This window comes from Lepidochelys olivacea, assembly GCF_965140295.1.
Source record: "Lepidochelys olivacea isolate rLepOli2 genome assembly, chromosome: 10".
NCBI classification, from domain to species: Eukaryota; Metazoa; Chordata; order Testudines; family Cheloniidae; genus Lepidochelys; species Lepidochelys olivacea.
In genome coordinates this window covers 53959986-53983597 of record NC_140420.1, presented here as the reverse complement: position 1 = coordinate 53983597, position 23612 = coordinate 53959986, and the positions used below count along the sequence as shown (strand labels likewise).

Here is a 23612-nt window from a genome sequence, read left to right as displayed (position 1 = left end):
ATTAGAGGATCTCGGCAAGCTTGAACCATATTTGTTAATGTGTCACATGCTCATAAGACTGTATTACAGAATATACAAAATTAAGCTAGCAATATTTTCATCCTGGAGATGATGAGATTATGTGATGAATGACTAACCAAAGGATTTTTGTTGCAAGGTTTTCTTTTTGACATGCAGAAAACAATTGAAACAAATAGTTTTAAGAAAAGCATATTTAAAAGAAATCATTCCTGTGCACTTCTTGGCAACCCAGGAGCATTACATCTGACATCGCCAAGGTGGCAGAACCAAACAATTCTGTGGTTCTTGCACTAAGAAAACACAACACTAAATACTCTTGAGCTGCCAAATGGCAGGACAATGTAGCTACCATTCTGCAAATCAGGGGACACCTGCCACCCTTATTCACATGGTAGTATCTTTTGCTCCTCGAGGAGATCCATTAGTTTCAATGGAACTATTCACAGAGACATGTACAACTCAACAGGGACTAAGGGCAACAAAATTTGGGCATATATTAGGATGACTCATTTGAGCAAAATTACCCTTGCACCCACCTTTAAATATATCTGTTAAAGTAAAATCCAGAGTAGGAAATGATTAGGGAAGGGGCATACAAGAAGGTGATTACATTACATGCTTACGGGTTGCCTACCAGATTATCATTAAGGCATACTCCATAATAAAACCATCACTAGGTTCCATCAGACAAATGTAGAGTGATATTTTACATCTTACCTGCAGACATTAAAACAAATGCAGAAAACAAAGCAATCTCATCTTCTGTCAGGTGCATAGAACATAAGCTCTTTCCAAATTCAAACACAAAACTAATGAAGTCTTCACAACCTGCCAAAAGGAAGGTATGTATCATTCAGGATTTCTGAGGAGACTGCTTCAAAGTGATGGCACAGTTATTTTATTCTGAGGGAGGAGGCTAATGGATGTGAAATACCTACAAGACCAGGGCTCCTCTCTGTAAAGAAGTATGGATTGATGGTAGTTGTATCATAAAGTTGAAGCTAGTAGCCCATTATGGGCCATTTTTATACACCTCCAACTTCCCCCAATCTTCCTGAAGTTTTGTATCTTTTTCTGGTAAATTTGGTAAAAAGCAGATCATTTTATAACTTAAAGTCATTTAATAGACGTGAACTACCACTACACTTTCCAAATATCTAAACAATTTTTGGCTGACTTGATCTCTAGATGACTTGGCCTAAAATTTTCATATTGGTTTTGTTTTATTGATGAAGGAAGTGCCTTTGGTATTTTTGGGAGGGATTGCAGGGAAATGCATAAGGAGCTGTTTTAAAGTGTATCAAGAGCAACTGTACTATATATGTTCATAAAAATAAAATGACCTCCATCTGACTCCAGCTGCTGGGTGGTGCCAGAGGGTGAGGCAGGAAAAGGAGGAAGGAAGAGAAAGGAGACCGGGGGTGGGGTGGGGCAGGAGTATGGGAAAAATCATGAATATAATGGGTTGGGGACCTAGCAGACATGAATTGGGATAGGGGTGGCTCCCAACCTCGAAATGGGACTAGCTCTAGAAGATCCAAGAGGAGCAGGAACATCAGAGGAGACAGGACACTAATGAGGCAGGACAATAGTGATGAAGTGGAGTGCAGGGGAACCCAAAAACATAGACGGCAAATGAAATAGGATAGAGGAGATAGCCATGGAAGAAGATGCAGGGAACTGAGGGAGGCATATATAGGATGTATGCACAGGGAAATATGGAAAGAGGAGGACAGGGAAAAGCAGAGTGCTGCAAGGTTTTGATGTGGATAGGAGCCTCCCCATCTCTTCTTCCTTTCCCTTCCACCCCCATCTGCCATGCAGGTATAACTCAGATTACCACCACTATCACACATGCTTCCTACAATCTGCAGGAGGGGAGCCCCGCTTTAGAGGGCCTTGGAGGATTTGTTGGAACTGGGCTTTCCCCCGCAGATCTTATACACCAACCTGATTTAGACTTTTTGGTGCTCATGGAGAAAAAAATTAAAAAGTTAAGGTTGAAAGTATATTTTGGTGGAGTCCAGCTAGCAGCCCGCATACAATATTACTACCTGAACTGTTCATGTCCATACTTTGTACCTTTGGGTATTTTAAATACATGCAGAATATCTGTAAAATGATACAGCCAGTTCTTCACTGCCATATTATCCTTCAGCACTCAATGTTATCTTATCCAGCTTACACCCCATACACAAACTTAATAGTATCTCCCAGATAAAACTGGCAAAAATATACACAAAAGGTCAAAATGGCAAATTACTGGGAAATTGAAAAAAAATTCAATTTTTATTCAAGTGATCTACTTCCAATAATCTCACAGCAATGTTATTTTCATCTTTGTGTATATACGTTCTTGAAAGATTAAAAAGAAGACCAGGAGCTTTGAAAGGATAACATTGTGGTGTCCAAATTCACCCAAGAAATTGCTTTTCTGTATAGTTAGAATGTATCAAATATTACTCCAGTTATCAAATCTGGGTGCCTAAACTGAACGCATATTCAGATTAGCACTGACCTGTTTAAAACAGATATCTGGGTGCCTGATCTGAACACTAAGGGCCCAATTCTGCATTCTGTTACATGATTTCAATTTCCATTGAACTCAACTGGTCCCCAAATTTAGTCAACCAACTTTAAAAAGTGGACCCATACATAGTACCTTACATAATAAGCAATCCAAGACTAGATTTTGAGTTACCTTTAAACTTTTCCCTTTGTAAGCCTAACACAGTGTTTAAGTCCCAGTCTATTTTTTGTACATGGTCCTCTTTCAGTTTCTAACCTCTTTTCTACTTGTTTTTATACAGAGTACTTGAGATTTTCTTACCTAATGACTTGAAAACATCTGGGCTAGCGTACTTGCCGTCAAAGTATACTGTATTGTTTTGGGAGTCAAAGGCACGGCACATTCTGATAAACACAACCTCTAAAGATCCTAAATGCAAACAATACACAGAGTTGATTACACAGAGTTAATTATTTTAACAGAGATTTCAGTTACAAAATGGAAAAACTTTTTAAAAAGGGATTTTAAAATGTAATCTAGACTGCATTCAATATAGGTCCAGTACTCTACTGGTTTCTGCTGTTATAACTGAGAACGGTTTGATTTACCATGAGCATTAAAAGAAATCTCTAAAAAGTTAGTTACATTAGAATAAATCCAGTGTCCCTCCATTGAAGTCAAGGCAATTAAATTGGATTTACACTGGTGAACATATAAGAACTTCTCCATTTATTTGTAAACCACATCATTTCTATAATATCTTCCTTATAACAAAGTCTGAACTTCTGCCTTGAAAAGAGCTATTCACTGTTATCAAAACAAATCAGAAATCTATATTATGTTCTAGACCCAGCCATTTGTACCCACTCAATACTTCCACTGTTTCTAATGGAAGCTCCACACAGATACATACACACACACACACACACACACACACACTTCCATCCAGAACATCTAAGATGAACACATGTATCCAAGGAAAGAGCTATAAAACTTGTGTTTTTCAGTACAACCTAACAAGGAAATATCTGAAGTCAAAACTGGCTTCAATCATTTTACTTACATAGCATTTCCCTAGGTTAAAAGCTCGTTAGAAGCAGGCCTCAATTCACCAACATACCTGCTTTTAAAAGCACGATTTGATCATTTTGACACAGTTCCATAAAGCCATCAATGCGTTTGGCAAACTCCACGACATACTGTATAGCTTCTGTTATTTTGACTGCACATAACTGCCACATTACCTCCCTCTGCTGTTGAAGAGAAAGGGATAAATCACTATTCAAGCTTGTGTAAGCCACTTTTCATAAAGGAAAATGAAGTTAAAAAGCAAAGCAGAGCTCCCAACCCTCGCCAACATTCATGAGTACAATTTAGGAGGCGGAGAGGGTAAACAAGCCTCATAGAGGCATATGTATACGTGCAGCACTCATTTACTGTTGGCAGTGAGATCTAGGCTGGGACTTCTTGTCTCAAGAGACAGATTCTCCCCTCAGACGCCTGGGTACTGCTTCCAGTGATTTACACTAGAATTGTATGCGTGCAACAGAAGGCAGAACTGGACCCAACAGACATAACTAAGCTCTCAAAAGCAATTCCATGCTTCTTACCAAGTACTCTGTTTCCTACTAAATTTAAATCAAACAAGGAGATCTTAAAATATATATATCCCATATTATTTATGGTATTGGTATCCAGTCATTTGCACCACAAATGCCTCAATTTAGAATGAAACTACCTATGTAGTATAAAAACTGGGACTTTTTAATACGATAAACGTTCTGCAGAGAACACAAGAAATATTTATCTGAACAATAGTGGGTTTAATACTACTTCCCAAGAACTGTTTCACTGGTAAGTGCTTTGTGACGTTCAGATGGAAGGTGCTATGGAAATACAAACACTAATTAAGCATCACAAAACCTTTGAGGAGGACAGCATTGTGCTACCCATTGTACAGGTACACCAAGGCACTGTGAAATTAAGTGACTTGTCCACAGTTGCAGAGTGACTCAAAGGCAAAACTGTAAACAGAAACCAGGAATCCTTACACCCAGTTCTAGGATTTTATTCTCCAAACAGAAATGCACTATCTTAAATAATAATTAACCTTGCACATTACATATTAAGCAGCCAGTGCAATTTAGGGGCCAGATTACAGCATGGCCCTATATTGTCATGCAAGAATGAAAACAGGAATAAGACACTTGCATTCTATTCCCTGGTGCAGCCTCCTTGCACTGTGGCTGGAAGTGCAGAGAACTGGGCAATCCTTCCCTTCCCTCACCCATCAAATGGTGGGCAGAGCCTCTGCTGCACTTCCCAAAGCTCTGGCCAGAGCAGCTGAGCTGGCAGAAGGGTTGAGTCCTTTACCAAGAGTAAAAGGTTCTTTAAGCCAGATAAATAAAAAGAAAACAAGCGAGAAAAAGTGGGACCGCTAAACACTGAGGATGGGGTAGAGATTAAAGAATTTAGATTTGGCCCTACACCTAAATGAGTGCTTTGCCTTAGTTTTAATATGGGTAATGAGGAGCTTGGAGGCAGTGGCAGGGTGGCTAATGGGAACAAGGAGTTGGAAGTAGAAACTACCACATATGAGATGGCAGGCAAACTCAAACAGCATAATGGGACCATATTGGGTAGCCCAGATAATCTCCATCCAAGAATATTAAAGGAACTGGCACAGGAAATTGTAAGCTGAATAGCAAGGAATTTTAATCAATCTGTAGACTATGACTGGAGAATTGCAAGTACAGTACCTATATTTGAGAAAGGGGGGGAAAAAAGTGATCTGGGAAACCACAGGCCCATTAGTTTGAGCTCAATTATATGCAAGGTCTTGGAACAAATTTTGAAAGAGAGAGTAGTTAAGGACATACAGGTAAACAATAATTGGGATAAAATACAACCTGGGATTACAAAAGGTAGATTGTGCCAGACCTTCTCTTTCTTTGAGAAGATAACTGATTTTCAAGACAAAGGAAATGCAGTAGGTCTACCTGGATTTCAGTAAAGCATTTGATACAGTTCCACATGGAAAATTATTAGTTAAACTGGAGAAGATGGAGATTAATACAAGAATCAAAAGGTGGGTAAGGAACTGATTAAAGGAGAGACTACAATGGGTCATGCTGAAAGATGAACTGTCAAGCTAGAAAGGGGTTACTAATGGAAATCCTCAGGGATTGATCTTTTGACTGATATTATTTAACATTTCCATTAAATGATCTTGGCAAAAAAAATAGAAATGAGCTAGTAACATTTGCAGATGACACAAAGTTTGGAGGTGTTGCCAATATGGAGGAGGAGCAGAATATCATACAAGAAGATTTGGATGACCTAGAAAACAGGAGTAACAGAAATGGGATGAAATTTAATAGCGCGAAGTGCAAGGTCATTTACTTATGAACTAACAACAACAATTTTTGCTGTAAGCTGAGGATGTATCAGCTGGAAGTGACAGAGGAGGAGAAAGACTTGGCTGTATCAGTCAATCACAGGATGATTATCAGACGTGACTATGAAAAAGGCTAATGTGAACCTAGGATGCATCAGGCAAGGTATTTCCAGTAGACATAGGGAAGTGTTATTACCATTATACAAGGCACTGGTGAGACCTCATCTAGAATACTAAGTCCAATTCTGGTCTCCCATGTTTAAGAAGATGAATTCAAACTGCAACAGATGCAGAGAAGGACTACTAGGATGATCAGAAGAATGGAGAACCGACCTTACGCGAGGAGACTTCTGGAGCTTGCAGGAGGTCAGACTAGGTGATCATGATGGTGCCTTCGGGCTGCACAGTCTATGAGTATTATACTTCTGCTTAGGGCTAGAAGTAGAATGATTGTCCCCAAGCGTGAGGAGCAGGAACGGAAGTATGACTCGGAAACCCAGTGTCAAGAATGAGGGCCTGCAGCAGAGCTAGTCTCAAGCCCCCTCATCAGTACAGCTGCTGCAGCAGGCTGCTTGATTAGCCACGCAACCGGATTTGCTGTTGAGGCTGGCTTCTAAGCCAGCAGCAGCTCGCTGGCTTTGCAATGCTCATGCCCACCAGTGTGCCTGCCCCTGTGTTACAGGGTTTCTGCTGCTCCTGTCTTGCACCTAGTCTTGCCTGAGACTCCAGTTCCTCTCCAGTTCTTGCCCTCTGATTTGACTCTTGGCTCTGGCTTCTAACTACAGGCTCCAGCTTGACCCACGACTCTGGTGCCCAGTTCCTGCCTTCCAGTTAGACCCTTGGCTTTGTTTCCTGGCTACTGACTACAGTTCTGACCCCGACCACTAGGCCTGCTGCCTTCTCCAACAACTAGACTACACTGCCCTCATTCCAGTTGGCTGATAGCCAGTTTCTTCCCAACGTTTCTCCCTGGGCAGCACAACTGTACATCTCCCCTTACACAAGGCAGGGACCAAATGCATAAACAAAAAAATACATTACAAAACTGGTTAACACACAAATAAAATGCACAAATACTCCAAAACATATACACTAAAAGAATCTGGGAAAGCAGCAATGTTGAAATGGACCCAAGGGTAATACCAAATTGCACATCAGTTTGCATGTAGGCTCTTGATTGAGCCTGACCCAGCTAACCTTTTATCCAAACTTCAGCTTTATTAAACAGTATTGCCAACTTTCAAGATTTTAACAGTAGTCTCATGATACTTGATACATTTCTTAAAGCACTAGCTCCTGGAGTCAGGCCATTCTAAGAGAATCTCAGCCTAAAAAAAAAAAAAAGTTTCCACCCCTCCAGGTTGTGGAGAAAAGCGTGAAAACATGAAAATGAAACATTCAAAAACCAGAAGAAAAATACCATGACCCAAATCTTATGGTTTTTAAATTTAATTCATGATTTTTTGAGACCTGACTCATAATGTTTGAGCACTTGGGATCTGAAATACAGCATTAAGATACTAGGCCATTTATTGATACAGCTTGATGTCAACGTAGGGAAGACAACACTGATTTCACTAATCCAGAGACTCATTCTACCATTTAGGAGTGGCACTCACTGGCTCCGTCTTTCTAACCCTTGTTCTTTAAGCATAGGTAACCAGGAGTATGTGCCACACCTGTAAAAACCCCACATGCAAGATCCAGAGAAATCACTACCCACTTGTGACTTTTCATTCCAGCTTATTACTGGTCACAAATTAAAGGTACAGGGTACATACTTCTCTCCTGCATACAAACAAACCAAAATTTCCTAATGGAAATAGAAAATTGAAAAAGCTGAATTTAACAGTTAACAGACTGTTATAAGATTAACAACTTTAAAAAACACCAGAAGGCCTAAATACGGTTTGTTTGGTTTTGTGTATTTTTTTTTTTTGGTCATTTTATAATACCTTGTTCTGGTAGTTCTCAATTTCTTCCTGCAGAAAAGTCTGCCATGTTATCTGCTGTAGCTCTTCTCTCAAGTACTGGCAAGTTTCCATGTGTGACTTTGAAATATTCTGTGCAAGATGTTCTAAAAGAGAGAGCAAGAAGTGGCATGCATTAAAAGAGCAAACCTACCCCTGTGTGATTCCTGTCCAGCAGAAGAATGAACTGCAGAAATTATGGTAGAAACTTTAGTTATTATGAAAAGAACCTTAATCTATTTTCTGATAACTCCAATAGCTCCTTGGATTGTCCTTTTGAAAAATATTCTATGACATTTGCAAAAAGATACAAGTAAAAGAAAAAAAAATCCTGGTCCCTGAGGGTATGTCTATACTGGAGCTAGGAGCAGGTCTCCAGCCCAGATAGACAGGTTCATGCTACCTTTGCTCAAGCTAGCACATTAAAATTAGCAGAGTGGAGCAGCTCAGGCTAGCCACCCGAGCTTGGACCCAGGGGGTTGGGCAGACTTGGACACAGATGACCTCCCCGAGCTCCAGCCCTTGCTACAACATCCACATTTCTATTTTTAGTGTGCTAGCTGAAGCAGAGCTAGTGCGAGTCTGTTTACCTGGGCTGGGAGGCATGCTCCCCACTGCAGCGTAGACATACTGTAAGGGGCTATTTATACTGCAACTGGAGGTGTTGAACTGGTGAAGATTCCAGCACATGTAGACATACCCAAGCTAGCTTTAATCTAGCTAGTCCAGACACCAATAACAGTTGATCCATAGTAGCATGGACTTTAGTGCGGGCTAGCCACCTGAGTAAGTACCTAGCGTCCTGGGCTGCTGCAGCTTACCTGCTATTGGTATCCAAACTAGCTAGATTAAATCACCCCTGATTTAAATTAAATTAAAATATTCCTGCACTGTATACATATCCTAATAGCTCTGAGAGTGTTCCCACAGTGGTCGGAGAGCATCCAGTAGAGGGCAATGTACACCCATTTATGTATGTCACTGGTTCACAAGTGCAGCTATAGGAAATTTTCAATAATGAACAAAAACAGGTAGATTTGCTCTGTTATTAGTTCATTACCAACTTAAAGCTTAGTTAAGACGTCTGGGTGAACCTGGGCTGAAGTAGGCATATTGAGATTTGAGAGAAACAGCTCCTCTTTCCAGGAACAATGATTGCCAAATAGGTTTTTAGGGAGGAAAACCCATCTGAAGCTATGTAAAGGTGAAGCTCCCTGGAAACTTGAGAAAGCCTTGTGATCTGCAAACTCACAGTTTCACTTTGCTCTCAATGTAATGTACTGTACTAGCTGGTGGTCTTGGTGTTTTTACTGAGATGGAAACCTACCTGGGAAACTGAGCAAAAAATTAAACTCCTTACTAGGAGCCACAGAAGAGTGGCCCAGGAGTCAATGGGCGCATCAGTTTAGGATGGAGGCACATTAGTGGAGGTGGGGTGATGACAGCCCTGCTGGTGCTGTAAGCTGCTTCATGAATAAACAGCACTTCTTGCCAGGGCTGCCAAACTGGCATCTTTCTCCAGAACTAAATCCATGAACATTTGAAATAAGATAAATGTTTTCTTTAAAAAGGAATGTAAGGTATAGAGGACCCATCCTGCGAGATATCAGCTGGGACACTGACATAGAGGCTGCCTCCTTGGGAAAGGCAAGTTTCTTTTCTCTAGACATGATTTTTTAAAAAGAAATCTTGCTAGAGAATATAGCCTTTAGGGAACCAAGATAGAAAATTATACAAATGTCTCAAATTTTCCTTAGTTTTAAAGTAGTAGTGTAGCCATTTCGACGTGATGGAAGTTTACATACAATATGAAAAGTACTAGTGGCGCCTTAGAGGCTAACCAATTTATCTGAACGTAAGCTTTCGTGAGCTACAGCTCACTTCATCAACTGCATCCGATGAAGTGAGCTGTAGCTCACAAAAGCTCATGCTCAAATAAATTGGTTAGTCTCTAAGGTGCCACAAGTATTCCTTTTCTTTTTGCGAATACAGACTAACACGGCTGCTACTCTGAAATCTACATATAATATAGTCATTCTAGAGGCCATCTTTCTTTTGCCAATATGCTTTGTTAAAACACATCTGAATGGCTTATCAATAACTGATTTGTACATATTTTGGGAAGAGGTTTTTCAAAGGCAGACGCCTAAAAAACTTGCCCTTAGACTTGCAACCTATCTCCCTACTCATCCCTATTTAAGCACATGGAAACAGATCTATTGAAGAGCAAAATCCTGGTCCCCCTACTTGCACAGTTCTGCAATCAGTGCTTCCACTGGGTAAACCACCATGAAGCTCTGGCCCTAAAATGTATCTGAATGGTCATCCATAACTCCCCTTTTAAGGCCCCTTGAGTCAGCTTTTCTGTGAAAGCTGTGTTTTTTTGTTTGAAAAATTCTTAAATAATAAACTCACACCACAAAACAGGTTGTTTCACATCATGCTAAATGGTCTAATTGAAGCCTTTTCTCAAGATCAAGAAAATTCAATAAAGGTTTACATTACAACCTTCAATAAAAGCTGATCATATGCACCATCTAAATTACACAACATAGGATATAAAGTAGTTGTTGCCACCACAGCTTTCATATGATCCAGCAGCGATTTCATACATATATACACTCAAAAACCAACATTAGAACCTAGTCACAACATCTGACAGCACGGGGAGGAGGATGTATTTGCAAGATACACTGGGCTAGATTTGATAGAGGGGCAAAGTACAAATCTAGGCCTCAATTCAGGAAAGTATTTAATCACATGCTTACATACTTTCCTGAACAGGGACCCTACATTGGAAAATACTTAAACATGGTCATTACAGTGTTTGGCCCTGTCCATGTTGGCCAGCCAAACCATATTACAAACCAGTTCAAAAGATAAGTAACGTAATAAACCACAACTTTAAGCCAGGCTCCAAACTCAGCATCTCACTTAGGATGAGCTAGCCTTCAATTCCCTTGCCTTTGTCGGGTTATCCTTTAATAATCACCCATGAAAACACAAACACAAAACCATTTGACTGAGACAAAGCTGCTGGCATAGCCTTTATTTTCCGATTTCTTCTTCTCATTTTTACTTATCTAAGGCTCAAATTATTTCAATTGAAACAGGGACGTAATCCTCTGGTTGTAATGTCACAACAAACTACACTGCAGAGAACTGGATTCCACAAGTAGAGGAGGAGGACTTCAAACAAAAAAAATAGGGAGTGGGAAATCAAACTTGTGTTATGCTGATTTGTCAAAGAATATGATATTTTTCAAATAGATTGTTTTACTTTTAGTGATGTTGTAAATGAGTATTTAGCATGAACGTTACAGAAATAAACAAAGCAGGCATTTTAAAACCACTGGTTGCTCAATTAAGCAAACTGGAATTTAAAAACCACTTGTGTAATGCTGGCAAGCCACCTTACAGAGCCCTTCTTAACACAAGTCACTAAAGTATTTTTGTGGAGTTCAGTATTCAAGAAGACATTCAGGGAGCAAAATGTAGGGCAGAACATTCTAAGTAAAGCTGTCGTTATAAGGGCCCTAGGGAAATTAACAGAACTTCCTAGAATTCATTCCCTAATGAATTTGGGACCAGATTCTCCTCTACTTCACACTTTCTGGAGTCACCTGAGTAAACTGAGTATAAATACCATCAGATTAGAACAGCATTCTAGACCCATATGTCACAGTTGCAAATGACACCAAAATAGTAGCGAATCAGGCCTATTCATTTTATGCTGGAAAATGGAGTAGAGGTAGGAAAAATATTAGGCTGATAATTAAAACAAAAACAATGCTATTCTTCATCAAATAAATCACTCAAGGAATATTATTTGCCCAGTTCTAAAAATGATTTTAACTAACTGCCAGCATTCGTGGTTCACCCCACCTCCAATAGGATTCTAAACCACCCAAATTCCACCAGCAAGGAGCCAGTGGGATTTGCTGGTCTGATTCTGTATGGTGCTGAGTGCCATCAACTGCCAGCTGAAGTTCAGGGTGCCGAGCGCTTCATGGAGCAGTTCTTGCAGCTGTACGAAAACAGCAAGGCTGTGTGTAATTTCAGAGCAGCATTCACAGAAGGCTAAATGTGTTACTCTGAATCCAAAGGGTATTAAAGCAATTACAATGGAAACTTTTCTCTCTTATTACCTAATTCTGCCATGGACACAGTTGGCGAGGTCTCCCCATTTGTAAAAGAACAATAAGGGAAGAAGCCCGATGCTGGTGTGTAGTCACATATTGGTTCTGGTTTGATTCCATTAATATCAAGACCCGACTGATCTGGAGAAGGTTGTATGTCTAAGTAGAAGCTGCTAACTGCAGAGTCTGCTTTGCTACCTTCAGGGGTATGCCCATCAATGTAATTACTGAGGTCATCATGTAGCTCTGTTAGCCCATTGGTGGTGATACTGTATGTTGGTGTCAGTGGTTCTGCCTCTCCAGGTTGCTGTTGGTGATCTCGCTGTTGCTGCTGCATTCGATGTTTCTGCACCTCTGCGTACAAGCTGTCCCTCTGTTTTTTTGACATTCGACCAAACTTTACAGCTGAAATACATACACAAAACACACTTTATTTCCATACATCATCACCACTGCACCATAACCATCCCGAGTGCTTAGATACCAGTGACGAACACATTCCGAAAACCTAGATCTGTGCAAGTATCTCCAGGTACCCACAGGAAACTCACAAACTTAACTACCACATTTCCTGCTACATCTTATATTCTTTAAATGGCAGTTTTAATAAAACATTTAATTTAACCATTTGCTTTTATTGTTATTTTGGTAGTTCATTAGCTCTCCAACTGTATAAATAATAGATAATATTCATTCCAGGTTCACCTCTACAGATGTCAGAGTTACAACATCCAGGCCGTCAAATCTGATCACTGTTGGACGACAATTAAAAATGAAATTTGGTGGTATAACACAAATAGCACAATTCCTATTGCATGTACACACATAAGTGTAGCCAACATCTGATTAGGTATAAACTGGTGGGCTCTGTCCACGAGAGGCTCAAATAGCAAGTTTTATAGAAATCAGGACTGAGGCGCATGAAAAAACTATAAAGCCATCTTGTGACAACAGACATTTATTAGTGTTCCAAGTCTGTCAGTGTGATAAACAAAAACATTTAGTCAATGATTTATAGTAAATAAATCCACAAGATAAATATGCTGCATGAAAAGATATATTCATGAACTTGCACATTAAAATCAGAAGTAAAAGACTTGTGTTGGCTTGGCATCAGTGGTTTTGCATATTACAGCACTTCCTAAGAACATGCTATACATTTTCTGGGACCTATCTCAGCTATAAAGGCTTCATGTTTTTGGGAAGAAAACTATCAGCATGTGTGTTTCTGTATCAGGTCAAACACTCCAAGAAACCTAGCCACTTATGAGACCAACCATTAGAGATTTTAAATAACAGTCAGGCATTTAATTCAACATAAAAAATAAGTCAAAGGCAGTAGGGTCCCATTTATTATGTGCACAAAGCAGTGCACTGTTTTCAGAACATTTTGGATTATGGGCACGGGACATTGCTGACAATATTGACTGAGCCAGATCCTCAGCTGGTCAATGTGGCTGCAGCTCCAGTTAAATCAATGGAGATGCACTCATTTACATCAGTTACGAATCTGGTCTTGTATTCTGTAATGTCCTTAAAATGTGTTACGTGAAATATTGCCTGTCCATTTTATTGCATACAAGTTGTCATGCATGCATACAAGGTGGGTTTAGTATGGAGAGCACTTAACATTTGGTCTTAGGAAGACATTAACTATCATGTTTAAAAGGAAGTTATAAGGTTTCTCTCTTTGCCAAGAAAAAATATTTTAAGTATTTTCATTCTGCAATTTTACTCTTCCATTCTCACACATTGTACATATCCAAATATTTGACTCATTCATGAATTGTAAATAATTCAGGTCTACACTGATCTAATGATTAGAGTCTTACTTTCAACAGTAAGAATCTGGGTGTAAAACACACAGAGCAAATGTTAGGACAGTTAGACTAAAAGTGGCATCTTCATGGGGTGACCAGGGACAAGCATGTTAGTTGGCAACTATAGCAAATGGGGAGAAAAAAACCCAAGTAACTGTTTAGCTCTCTGATAGCACTGACAGATTTTCATTATAGAATACAGTATATAAAAGCCACTGGGTATTCTCAGATATGAACATAGCATTCAGTAATGTTAAAGTCCTACATTAGGATTTATTTGAGCAGGCATTGTACTAAGTATTATTTTACACATGCCAACCCTGGAGTAGCAGCGCTCACCATCTCGAGACATCCCCACAGCAAGGCATTTCTGCAATCGACAGTGTTGGCAGCGGTTTCTGCTAGTTCGGTCAATCAAACAGTTCTTCTGACGAGGACAGGAGTACGTGGCATTGCTTTGCTGACTCCTCCTGAAAAAGCCCTATGATAAAATACAAGATGCTATCAATCACTGGATTCATAGGACACCATACATAGGCAAGATTCTGAATGGTATTCATGCTTAATAGAAAATTATGTTTAAGAGGAGCCCATTCATTAAATTAAAGAGCTAACTTTTTTTCCCCTGAGAAAAAAATACTTCTTTTCTAAAAAAAAATCCCTCAAAAAACTTTAAATGAAAAAATAATCTGAGGCAGGAAGAGTTTACACATTTCTTCTTTATTTTCAGAGATACTCTAATATACTTTTGTAACACAAATGTAACAACCCTTTTTGAGTAAGAGAAAGTGTTTCAAGATCAACTTCCTGGCCAGCCAGTGTCCTAGCAGAGGTGTTTTTCACTGCCATGGGAAAATCTAGGTGCCATTCCCGGTTTTTCCTGCTCAGCAGGGACAGCACATTCAGACCACAGGGACAGGGAGTGCAATGCAGAATCCTACCGCTCTACCTCCTTGGCAGATTAAGCTGTTGTTCTGACATCCCATTCTGTTCTTTTTGGATGGGAGGATGACAGACCTTGATGTGTAATCACAGAGGTGTGCGTGTAGCTGAATGTGTGTGCATGGGCAAGTGTGTGTGCAGAAAAAAGATGGAGGTAGATGGTCAGAGCTTCTCTCAGTCAGGAATGTGATCAACTCGTTATGGGGAGGGGGAAGAGATGGATTTTCTAGTTTGTTGCTAAAGTAAGTTCTTTCACTCAGTGAGTTGTTTTCTGTTCTTCTGAACTCTCTGTAATGGACAGTCACCAGGGTCATATCCGCAAGAAAACGTTAAAAACAATGAGAGCCTGGGTAGTGGTTACAACATAGTCCTGGTTATCAGGGCTCTTTGGTTCAATTCCCCACTCTGTCATTGGCTCACCTTGAGATCCTAGCCAGTTCACTTCATCTCTGTGTCTCAGACTCCCCACTCATAAATGTGCATGCATGAGTGTGTAATACCTACTTCACAAGGGTTCTGAGGTGGTGCTGAATGCCATAAAGAGGCATTTCAGATATGTGAACTCAGTATTTTAGTTTCACGTTAACACATAATGGACTAATGAACAGTATTGCAGAGAAAATAATTCCTCAGAAAGGCTAGGCACCCTTTAATTATTATTGGATATTTACCAATGTTTTATTTATTTGAAGCCCAAATCCTAAAGTACCTTGACACATGCACCTGGTGTCTAAGCAAGTGAGACAAACAGCATGGAGAAATTCTGCATCACAAGGAAGCAACTTCCCAGCCGGTCTCTTGCAGACAAGAACATGACCCTAAGTCAATGCACAATGCAAAATCACATGAACCAAACCTACAGAAAGGTGTGGACAGAGTCCTACATCAGCTATTCCCCTTATATCTAAGAGTAGCTGACTGCAGATGCTAGGGTGACCAGATAGCAAGTGTGAAAAATCGGGATGGGGGTGGGGGGTAATAGGAGCCCATATAAAAAAAAAGCCCCAAATATCTGGACTGTCCCTATAAAATCGGGACATCTGGTCACCCTAGCACAGGGGTGCACAAACTTTTTGGCCCAAGGGCCACACTGGGGTGCAAAACTGTATGGAGGACCAGGTAAGGAAGGCTGTGCCTCCCCAAACAGCCTGGCCCCCGCCCCCATCCGCCCCCTCCCACTTCCTGCCCCCCTCAGAACTCCCCACCCATCCAACCCTCCCCTGCTCCTTGTCCCCTGACTGCCCCTCCCAGGACCCCTGCCCCTAACCACCCCCCTGGGACTCCACCCCCCAGAACCAGCCCTATCCAACTGCCCCCTGTTCCCCATCCCCTGACCGGGACCCCCTGCCCCGAACCCCACTCCCATCCAACTGCCCCTGCTCCTTGACTTCCCCCCAGGATCCCCTGCCCCTTATCTAACCCCCCGGCCTCAGCCCCCTTACCATGCCGCTCAGAGCAGCATGTCTGGGAGCCGCGCCAGAGCCAGACACGCTGCTGCACTGCCCTGCATGAGTACGCAGCCCCGTGGCCCAGAGCACTGCCTGCGCGGGGGACAGCAGGAGAGGGGCCGGGGGCTAGCCTTCCAGGCCAGGAGCTCAGGGACCGGGCAGGACTGTCCCGTGGGCTGGATGTGGCCCACGGGCTGTAATTTGCCCACCTCTGCCCTAGTAGATGTCCTCATACTGAAAAAAAAAGTGGGAGCTGAAGGTTCCTTCCCTCAGCCCTGTAGTGTTGTGGTGCTGTCTCTAATCAGCCACGCCTCTCTATTGTGACCCTGGTTGTTTCTTCAAGAGTGAGCTTTAAGTGACTTTAGTGTTTGTGAACTTTTTCAGCCAAAACCTTTTTGTGTGTGTGTGTGGCAGATTTAGGCTGGCCAAAACATTTTACAAATTTGTGTCAATTTTGGTGAATTGTTTCAGTAAAAAAAATTTTTGGGGGGGGTTTGGGGAATGTTAAAACAGTTCATTTTAACATTTCCAAAATGAAGTGTTTTGATTTTTCAGATTAAATTTACAATGGGATTTATATAACAAACATTTATTGGATCAGGGACTGGAATCTAGGTGTCCCTCTCCCAGGTGAGTGCCTTAACCACTAGGCTATGGAGTCAGTTTTACTCTCTGTCTCCGGCCCAATTAGTATTTAAGTATTTTTACAAAATGGAACTGCTTCAATGGGAGAGAATGAGAGAGACTAACCTCAAAACATCCAACAGCCCACTGGTGATGCACTCATGTGGGAGTAAGGTTGGGCAGAGACCAGTCCCTGCCCTTCATTTTTGTTGCTTTATATTATATATATAGTTTTAAAATGCCTAGAAACTAAACAGAGGATTTTGTTTGACCTGAAGAATTTTTTTTTCTGATTTCTAATTCACAGAAAATTCTGAAAAATTTTGGTTTTTGGTTGACACAAAGTTGGGTTTTTTTGTGAATTTTCAGAACTGCCAGCAAACCAAAAAATCAGTTATTCACACAGTTGTAATGAATAGTGCTGGACCGACATCACTGGAAACTGCTCTGAAGCCCTTTTGTTATCTGAAGGACAGTTGAAGTCCAGGGCCCTGACACTTCAGTGACCAAGAAGATAGCTCAGTCTCCATGCTCACTGGCATTGTTAGTAACATGCCTAGTAAAGGTGCAAGTAGATACCTGCCCACTAGAAAATGGGACCAGGACTCCCTGGGCTGGATATCAACTTTACTGGTGACAGATGAAAGGTTCCCCTTCTCCCATTATTGGACCCCTAAACCAGCCAGTTCCCCAAACTGCCCATTCTCGTAGGTGCATTAATGTTTGTCCTAGTACATGAACTGTGCTATGTCTTCATCTCCTACTGCCAGACACTGGGATCCTGCAAGGCAACTTGATCATACAGCCATGGCCGAATTAATACATGAACAAACTAGGCACATGCCTGGGGCCCAAATTAGTAGGGAGGGGAGTCCAAACTGAGTGGTGCAGTTACCGCATCAGCCAGGTAGCAATACCACTCCCTCAGATTTGGCCCAGTCACCCCTCCATCATGACAAATGGGTGACCAGGCCAAACCTGAGTTGGAAGTGGGGCAGCCAGCATTGCTTCTCTTTGCCACTTCGTGGGGGGTTGGGTCAGCTCCTGCACCAGGGCACCTCACTCAGGAGCCTGCCTGGCCTCACCCTGCTTCCAGCAGTCCATGTCCTCACTGCTGCCTACAGGACTTGCTCAGCAACAGCCTCAAGACCTGTTACAAGTGTGGGGAGATGCACACACAGTGAGACTGTCCACACAGGGGACTCAACTGTAGAAGGGCAGTGGAGAGTCCGGGGGTGGACTAACAGGGCGGACCTGAAAGGGTTAAATAGGGAAGTGTCTGTGCAGCAGGAGCCAGTCACAAATAGATCTGGATAGGAGAGAGTTAACTAAGCAACAACCCTGCCACAGGAGCCCCATGTGCTTGTGTTAACAGATCACTAGCGCAGCTGTGCAGGTCAGGATGGGGTTAATACAAACACATTCCTACTACTGGAGCATCTAGTTTAGCTGTTCACTAGAGAGACCCACATTGTGTTTTCCTAGGACTCAGTGATGAGTTAATTTGGCCCTGCATGCAACTGGAAGAATGATAGCGTTCTTCTGGGTAAATCCTTAATTTGGGCAAGCAGACAATTTGTTGTGGGTGGCTACATTGCCAGTTAGCCTTTTTATATGGGGACAGTCTGTGGAAGGCTACTAAGGATCGGTTTCAAGCAGAGGGTTATTTTTCAATATTGTAACTGAGAAACTTACTGGGCTTTTGGCTCTTTCTAGATTTGTCCTAGAGACATATCTGCCCAGTACATTTTTGTGTACAATTTATCAACTAAGTTACAGCTTGCAACTAGATTTCAACAGTGCAGCACTGCCTAAAGAACCATGCCATCTACAACTGAGACCTTTAAAAGCATTTGCTGTTTACACCAGATGAATGTAGTGTAATGCTTTTAAAGATCAACTGTGCTATACTATGTGTGTCTACTGAAAACAACAGCATTTAAAGCTCAGCAAAGCCCAAGTCACAATTTTCAGAAATGGATCCAAACTTCCCCAGAGCTTAGGAATGTTCCAGTTAGGGGTTTGGGTTGTAATTAATGATGGGCAAACAAAAAAAAAGAAAAGCCAAATTTTACCTGAGTGGAGTTTTGTTTTTTGTTTAAAAATGACCAGGGTCATTAATTATATATTTTTGCCAATTATCTTAGAACTCTTTAACCCTTTGGACTCACATTATTACAAATGTATGTGTGAAAACCCTAACATCAAAGAGCTATTACAAGCAATTACAGTTCTTTGGAATTTTCTTTGAAAACAGAACACAACAATATACATTACTCTTGTACAATCTGCACTGTCTTGTCAAAGGTGTTGAGTTAGTCACGATCTTCCTGCAGGGAAAGCAGGGGTATGGGGGAAAAATAGAATATACATTAACATTTTTGATGGAGGCCAGCTAGAAGCCATATGCTCTCAGAATTACTGTTACCATCAGTATGGCTCCTAAACGCCATAGCCAAGTTAGGTCCTGTGATGGAGGGTATAAACTCCATACTGTCACAGCCACCAAAGGGTCAAGAGACAGAGTAGATAGCTCCTCAGCTGTACCTAACTGGTGGATCATCAACAGCTGGGATAAGAGCCTGCAAACCAGGCAGAAGGAGGCTGGTAGTGAGTCTGAGGGGACTGTATCAGCCACAAAACCGGCAGGAAATGGTGTAAGGAGTCAGAGCCAGGGGAAGAGCAGTGAGTCTGAGGAAGCAGACCGTAGCTGCTTACTACAGGGTCCCTGGGCTGGAACCCAGAGGAGAGAAGAAAGAGGGCCTGGTTCCCCTACCTGCCTGCAGGAAAAGGGATGTAAAAGCCTTCCTGCCTCAAGGGAGAAAGGACTACTGAGCCCAGGGTGAGGCTGAAGACCCGGCCTCAGGCCATTAGACTCTGTTTGCTGGACTCTCCACTATGCTAGAAAGGGGGTGAACTATAAGTGACCTGGCTGGAGGGCTGAGTGGTGAGAAGGGTCAAACAACCACAGTCGTGGAGGGGACTGTCGACAAGGGGCTACAGAGTCCAAGTGGCTGCTCCACTGTGCTTGGTCATGAGGGGGTGCACTGTCTGTGACTGACCCCTATACAAGCTCCACTGTGCAAGGCATCATACAAAGATATAAAATAAGTGACAGATCCTGACCCTCCCTAAAAGCTCACAATGGCGTCACTGACAGCACAATTTGGTTCAGGGTTTTCTGGTACTACATAGTTTGCACCGAAGGTGAAATGCCAGCCTTGCTGAAGTCAATATAAAACTCCCATCAACTTCAAATGATGCCAGGATCTCATCCTAAAGTCTCTTTTTGCATACATAGATTAAAATAGTTCTAGCAGAACAGAGAGGAGCAGAATTGAATGTTAGCTTCAACTCTGCCTTTCAAATTCCTATTTATACACAGCACACTATGTTTTTTCATAGAGTGCCAAAAAATCAAGTTTTTTGGGGAAAAAAGTGTAGGGGAACTTTTCATCTGCTTGTCAGCTTGGATACAAGCTTGTTAAAAAAGCAACTTTGAAATGTAAATATCAGTTTTCACCAAACCTATTAATAGTTTCAATAACTTTACTATTTAATGGGTTTCAGAGTAACAGCCGTGTTAGTCTGTATTCGCAAAAAGAAAAGGAGGACTTGTGGCACCTTAGAGACTAACCAATTTATTAGAGCATGAGCTTTCGTGAGCTACAGCTGCATCTGAGGAAGTGAGCTGTAGCTCACGAAAGCTCATGCTCTAATAAATTGGTTAGTCTCTAAGGTGCCACAAGTCCTCCTTTTCTTTTTGCGAATACAGACTAACACGGCTGTTACTCTGAAACCTGTCATTATGCAAGGCACTGCATTTAGCCGTATGGAGTGGAAATCTATCAACTGCATGAAAAAACTTGTGCATCTGAGGAAGTGAGCTGTAGCTCACGAAAGCTCATGCTCTAATAAATTGGTTAGTCTCTAAGGTGCCACAAGTCCTCCTTTTCTTTTTATTTAATGGGTGAGTATTATAGACATGTTGGTTTAGGTTCCTTCTTCAGGAGGGGAGAAATTCAATTGTGCTTCCCTGATGTCACAAATCTTACTTTATAGGTTCCCTTTCCGGCTAGGCACAGGCTGAAATGCTGATCTCATGTTTTGGTCTTTTGACAATTTTCATTTAATGAATTGATTCCTACAGTTCATTAGCTTCCCCTCTTCCACTGCTGTATACACATATGTCTTAATTAGCTGCTCATTGGCTGTTTAATTACAAGAAAACAGCTGACAGCTGCCTTGCTGCATACTAATGGCAGACGTTTTGGAATGATTATACACAAGCCTGTGACAACTAAGACTTATTCATAATCCCATGATTTATGGCTAATACTTAGAGACATCCACGTACCATTACATTTTGCAGTATTCTCAGCAACTAACAATTCTGAGGGAAAATCCTTTCCGATTTTAAACCAAACTCTTCAAATTTCTTTTAAAAACATAACAAGAGATAATTGTTACATGAAGAGGATGAACATATTCCAACTGTACTTGTAACCATTTTATGACAACTAAATTATTTTTTAGATTTCAAGGGGAAAGATTTTTGTGTAAGTATTTGTTTATAAAGATTAAGGGTTTAACAGCTCTGGAAACAAATGCAAAAAACAAAACTGGTAATTACATTTGAGACAGGTTTTCCTACAGTGTCTACCAGTTTATACAAAGCTCCTAATAAACCCAGTTTATAATATGATTAGGTTCCATCCATAACACCTCACCAGTTTTTATTGGAAACTGGTTTAGGCAGAACAGTATTTAAAAAAAAAAAAAAGAAAAAAGCAGCTTCCAAACAGGATTTAAAGGCAAATATAGCCAAAGTCAATGTGACCCTCAGAGTTAAGTTAAAAAAAAATTATTTTTTTTTATAAATCGGAGAACTTAGAACTAGCTGAATTCATGCATAAATTGAAGTCCAAGTGAAAAGAAAAACAAAAGTATTTTCCTTCAAAGCAACAATAGGAATACTCCAGTTGTATTTTTTACTGAAACAACTCTCACAGCTTTGAAGAGTGCCAAGAGAGTGAGTGCTGAGTGCCTTTAAACTTCTGAAAGTACAAGAAATGCCCTCAGGTGCCCTGTGTGAAAGGTGTTATGAAACTGAATGTATGCATTCAAGTAAGGAGAGTGGCCACACCTGTGTATTAACTGGCAAATTAGGCATGAGCTTGTCACCACTGAGAGAAGAACCTGAAACTAGTTGTATCCAGAGCGCTAAAGGCATAATTCAGAAGTAGGCATGGCAGTGCTCGATTTTTATTTTTTCATAATTTCAGCAGATATCAATCTTTATTTCTAAGCATTTTTCAATTTAAATTTTAACAGCTGTGGGAAATAGTGTGTGTGTGTCAGACAAATATTTAATGACAGATGTTAAATTCAAAAGTTTAAAGCTTTGTAACTGTTAAAACACAAATTGTCAACATCTCACATAAAAAATATACAAAGCTTTTATCCTTAAATCAAACTCTAAATTCTCAGGCATCATTTTTATCTTATTTTGCTTGTGTAAATTTTGATTATTATCGATGGAAATATTTTTTCAATTTATATGTCTGATGAAATTGGTGTTTACTGATATTTACTGAAAATCTAATCCTTCTAACCCTATTCAAATTCAAAACTCTGTTTCCCAATATCAAAGTATTTCACTGTAAGTCCCTACAAGCTATTCAGGAATTAAATTTAGAATATCAAGTATTACCTGAAAATAGTTTCTGTGTTTAGGGACAAAGCTGGAGATGATGCACTCAATCACTCTCCCTCTTCTAATGATTGTACCCAGCAGATTTTCAAGGATTGTGCTTACTAATCACAAATGAAAATTCAGTTCTGTCTAATACTGCTCAACAAAGCAAAAAATGACAATTGGAAGTATTACAGAGATAGGTACCTTCTTCCCTTCACCCTTAAACATGTTTTGTAAATTAACTCTCACAGAGGACATTAGCAATAGACAGATGAGGAAATTCATTTTTTTTTTTACCAAAAAAGAGGGTGGTTTTTTTTAAAGAGGCATTTAAGCCCAAGTAAGAGGCAGGAGGCTTGCAAATGTTCAGTGAGGTTTTTATTTCTTTGTAAAACACAAATAAATATTAAATATAAATATCACTAGATTAAGGTAGAACAGCTAAAATCACAAGAAGTTAGGAAATGAAAGATTCCTGAGCAGCATTAACTTGGCTTCATTAAAAATGCCAAAGGATATAATAAAAAAAAATTGAAACCTGAACAGAAAACACTTCTAAGTATTATTAAATGTAATAATTACAGCACTGCAAAGGGGAATTAGGCCATGTTAACATTGCTATTGGAATCTTAACTTTTGTTCTTCACAGCTTTTTTGTGGTTTCAGATGTGGAATCTTAATGCTACATTAGCGTAGATGTTTGCATTTAATTTCCTTGTATTTAATAATGTTAGCATTTAAACAATCCCATTTTGGCTTTGAAGTGCCCACCACACTGGGGTGAAAAGAGTGAGAGAGACAAAACCATCCAACTTCGCTGCTGTTATTGGAGATCATTTTCCACAAGACTGGCTTGAGAGGGTAGTAGCACTTCTGTTCACTTAATGATAATTTAGGACCCTGACTTCATTGGGATTTTGTATTAGTACAAGAGCCTACTCAAGTATCACAGTGCAGGACTGGGACCACTACCTTAATAGCTGCACCATCAAAGGAGAGTGTGAAACAACTAAAATTTAGGGTTTTGGTTTTTTTTTAATCAAA

The 23612-nt window shown here is 40.6% G+C and overlaps 1 protein-coding gene across 3 annotated transcripts in view; it reads right to left on the bottom strand.

The window, feature by feature from the left end:
- The window catches only part of RORA (RAR related orphan receptor A), a gene marked incomplete at its 3' end in the record, with an annotated part of 544635 nt that overhangs the window by 12593 nt on the left and 508430 nt on the right, over window positions 1–23612 (bottom strand). For all 3 annotated transcript variants that reach the window (XM_084640794.1, XM_084640795.1, XM_084640796.1), the window contains 6 exons: window positions 14196–14337; window positions 12046–12441; window positions 7883–8004; window positions 3651–3783; window positions 2852–2959; window positions 739–849 (listed from right to left, as the gene is read on the bottom strand). In XM_084640794.1, coding sequence (XP_084496920.1) covers window positions 739–849; window positions 2852–2959; window positions 3651–3783; window positions 7883–8004; window positions 12046–12441; window positions 14196–14337 — 1012 coding nt within the window. The remainder of the gene's footprint in view (window positions 1–738; window positions 850–2851; window positions 2960–3650; window positions 3784–7882; window positions 8005–12045; window positions 12442–14195; window positions 14338–23612) is intronic.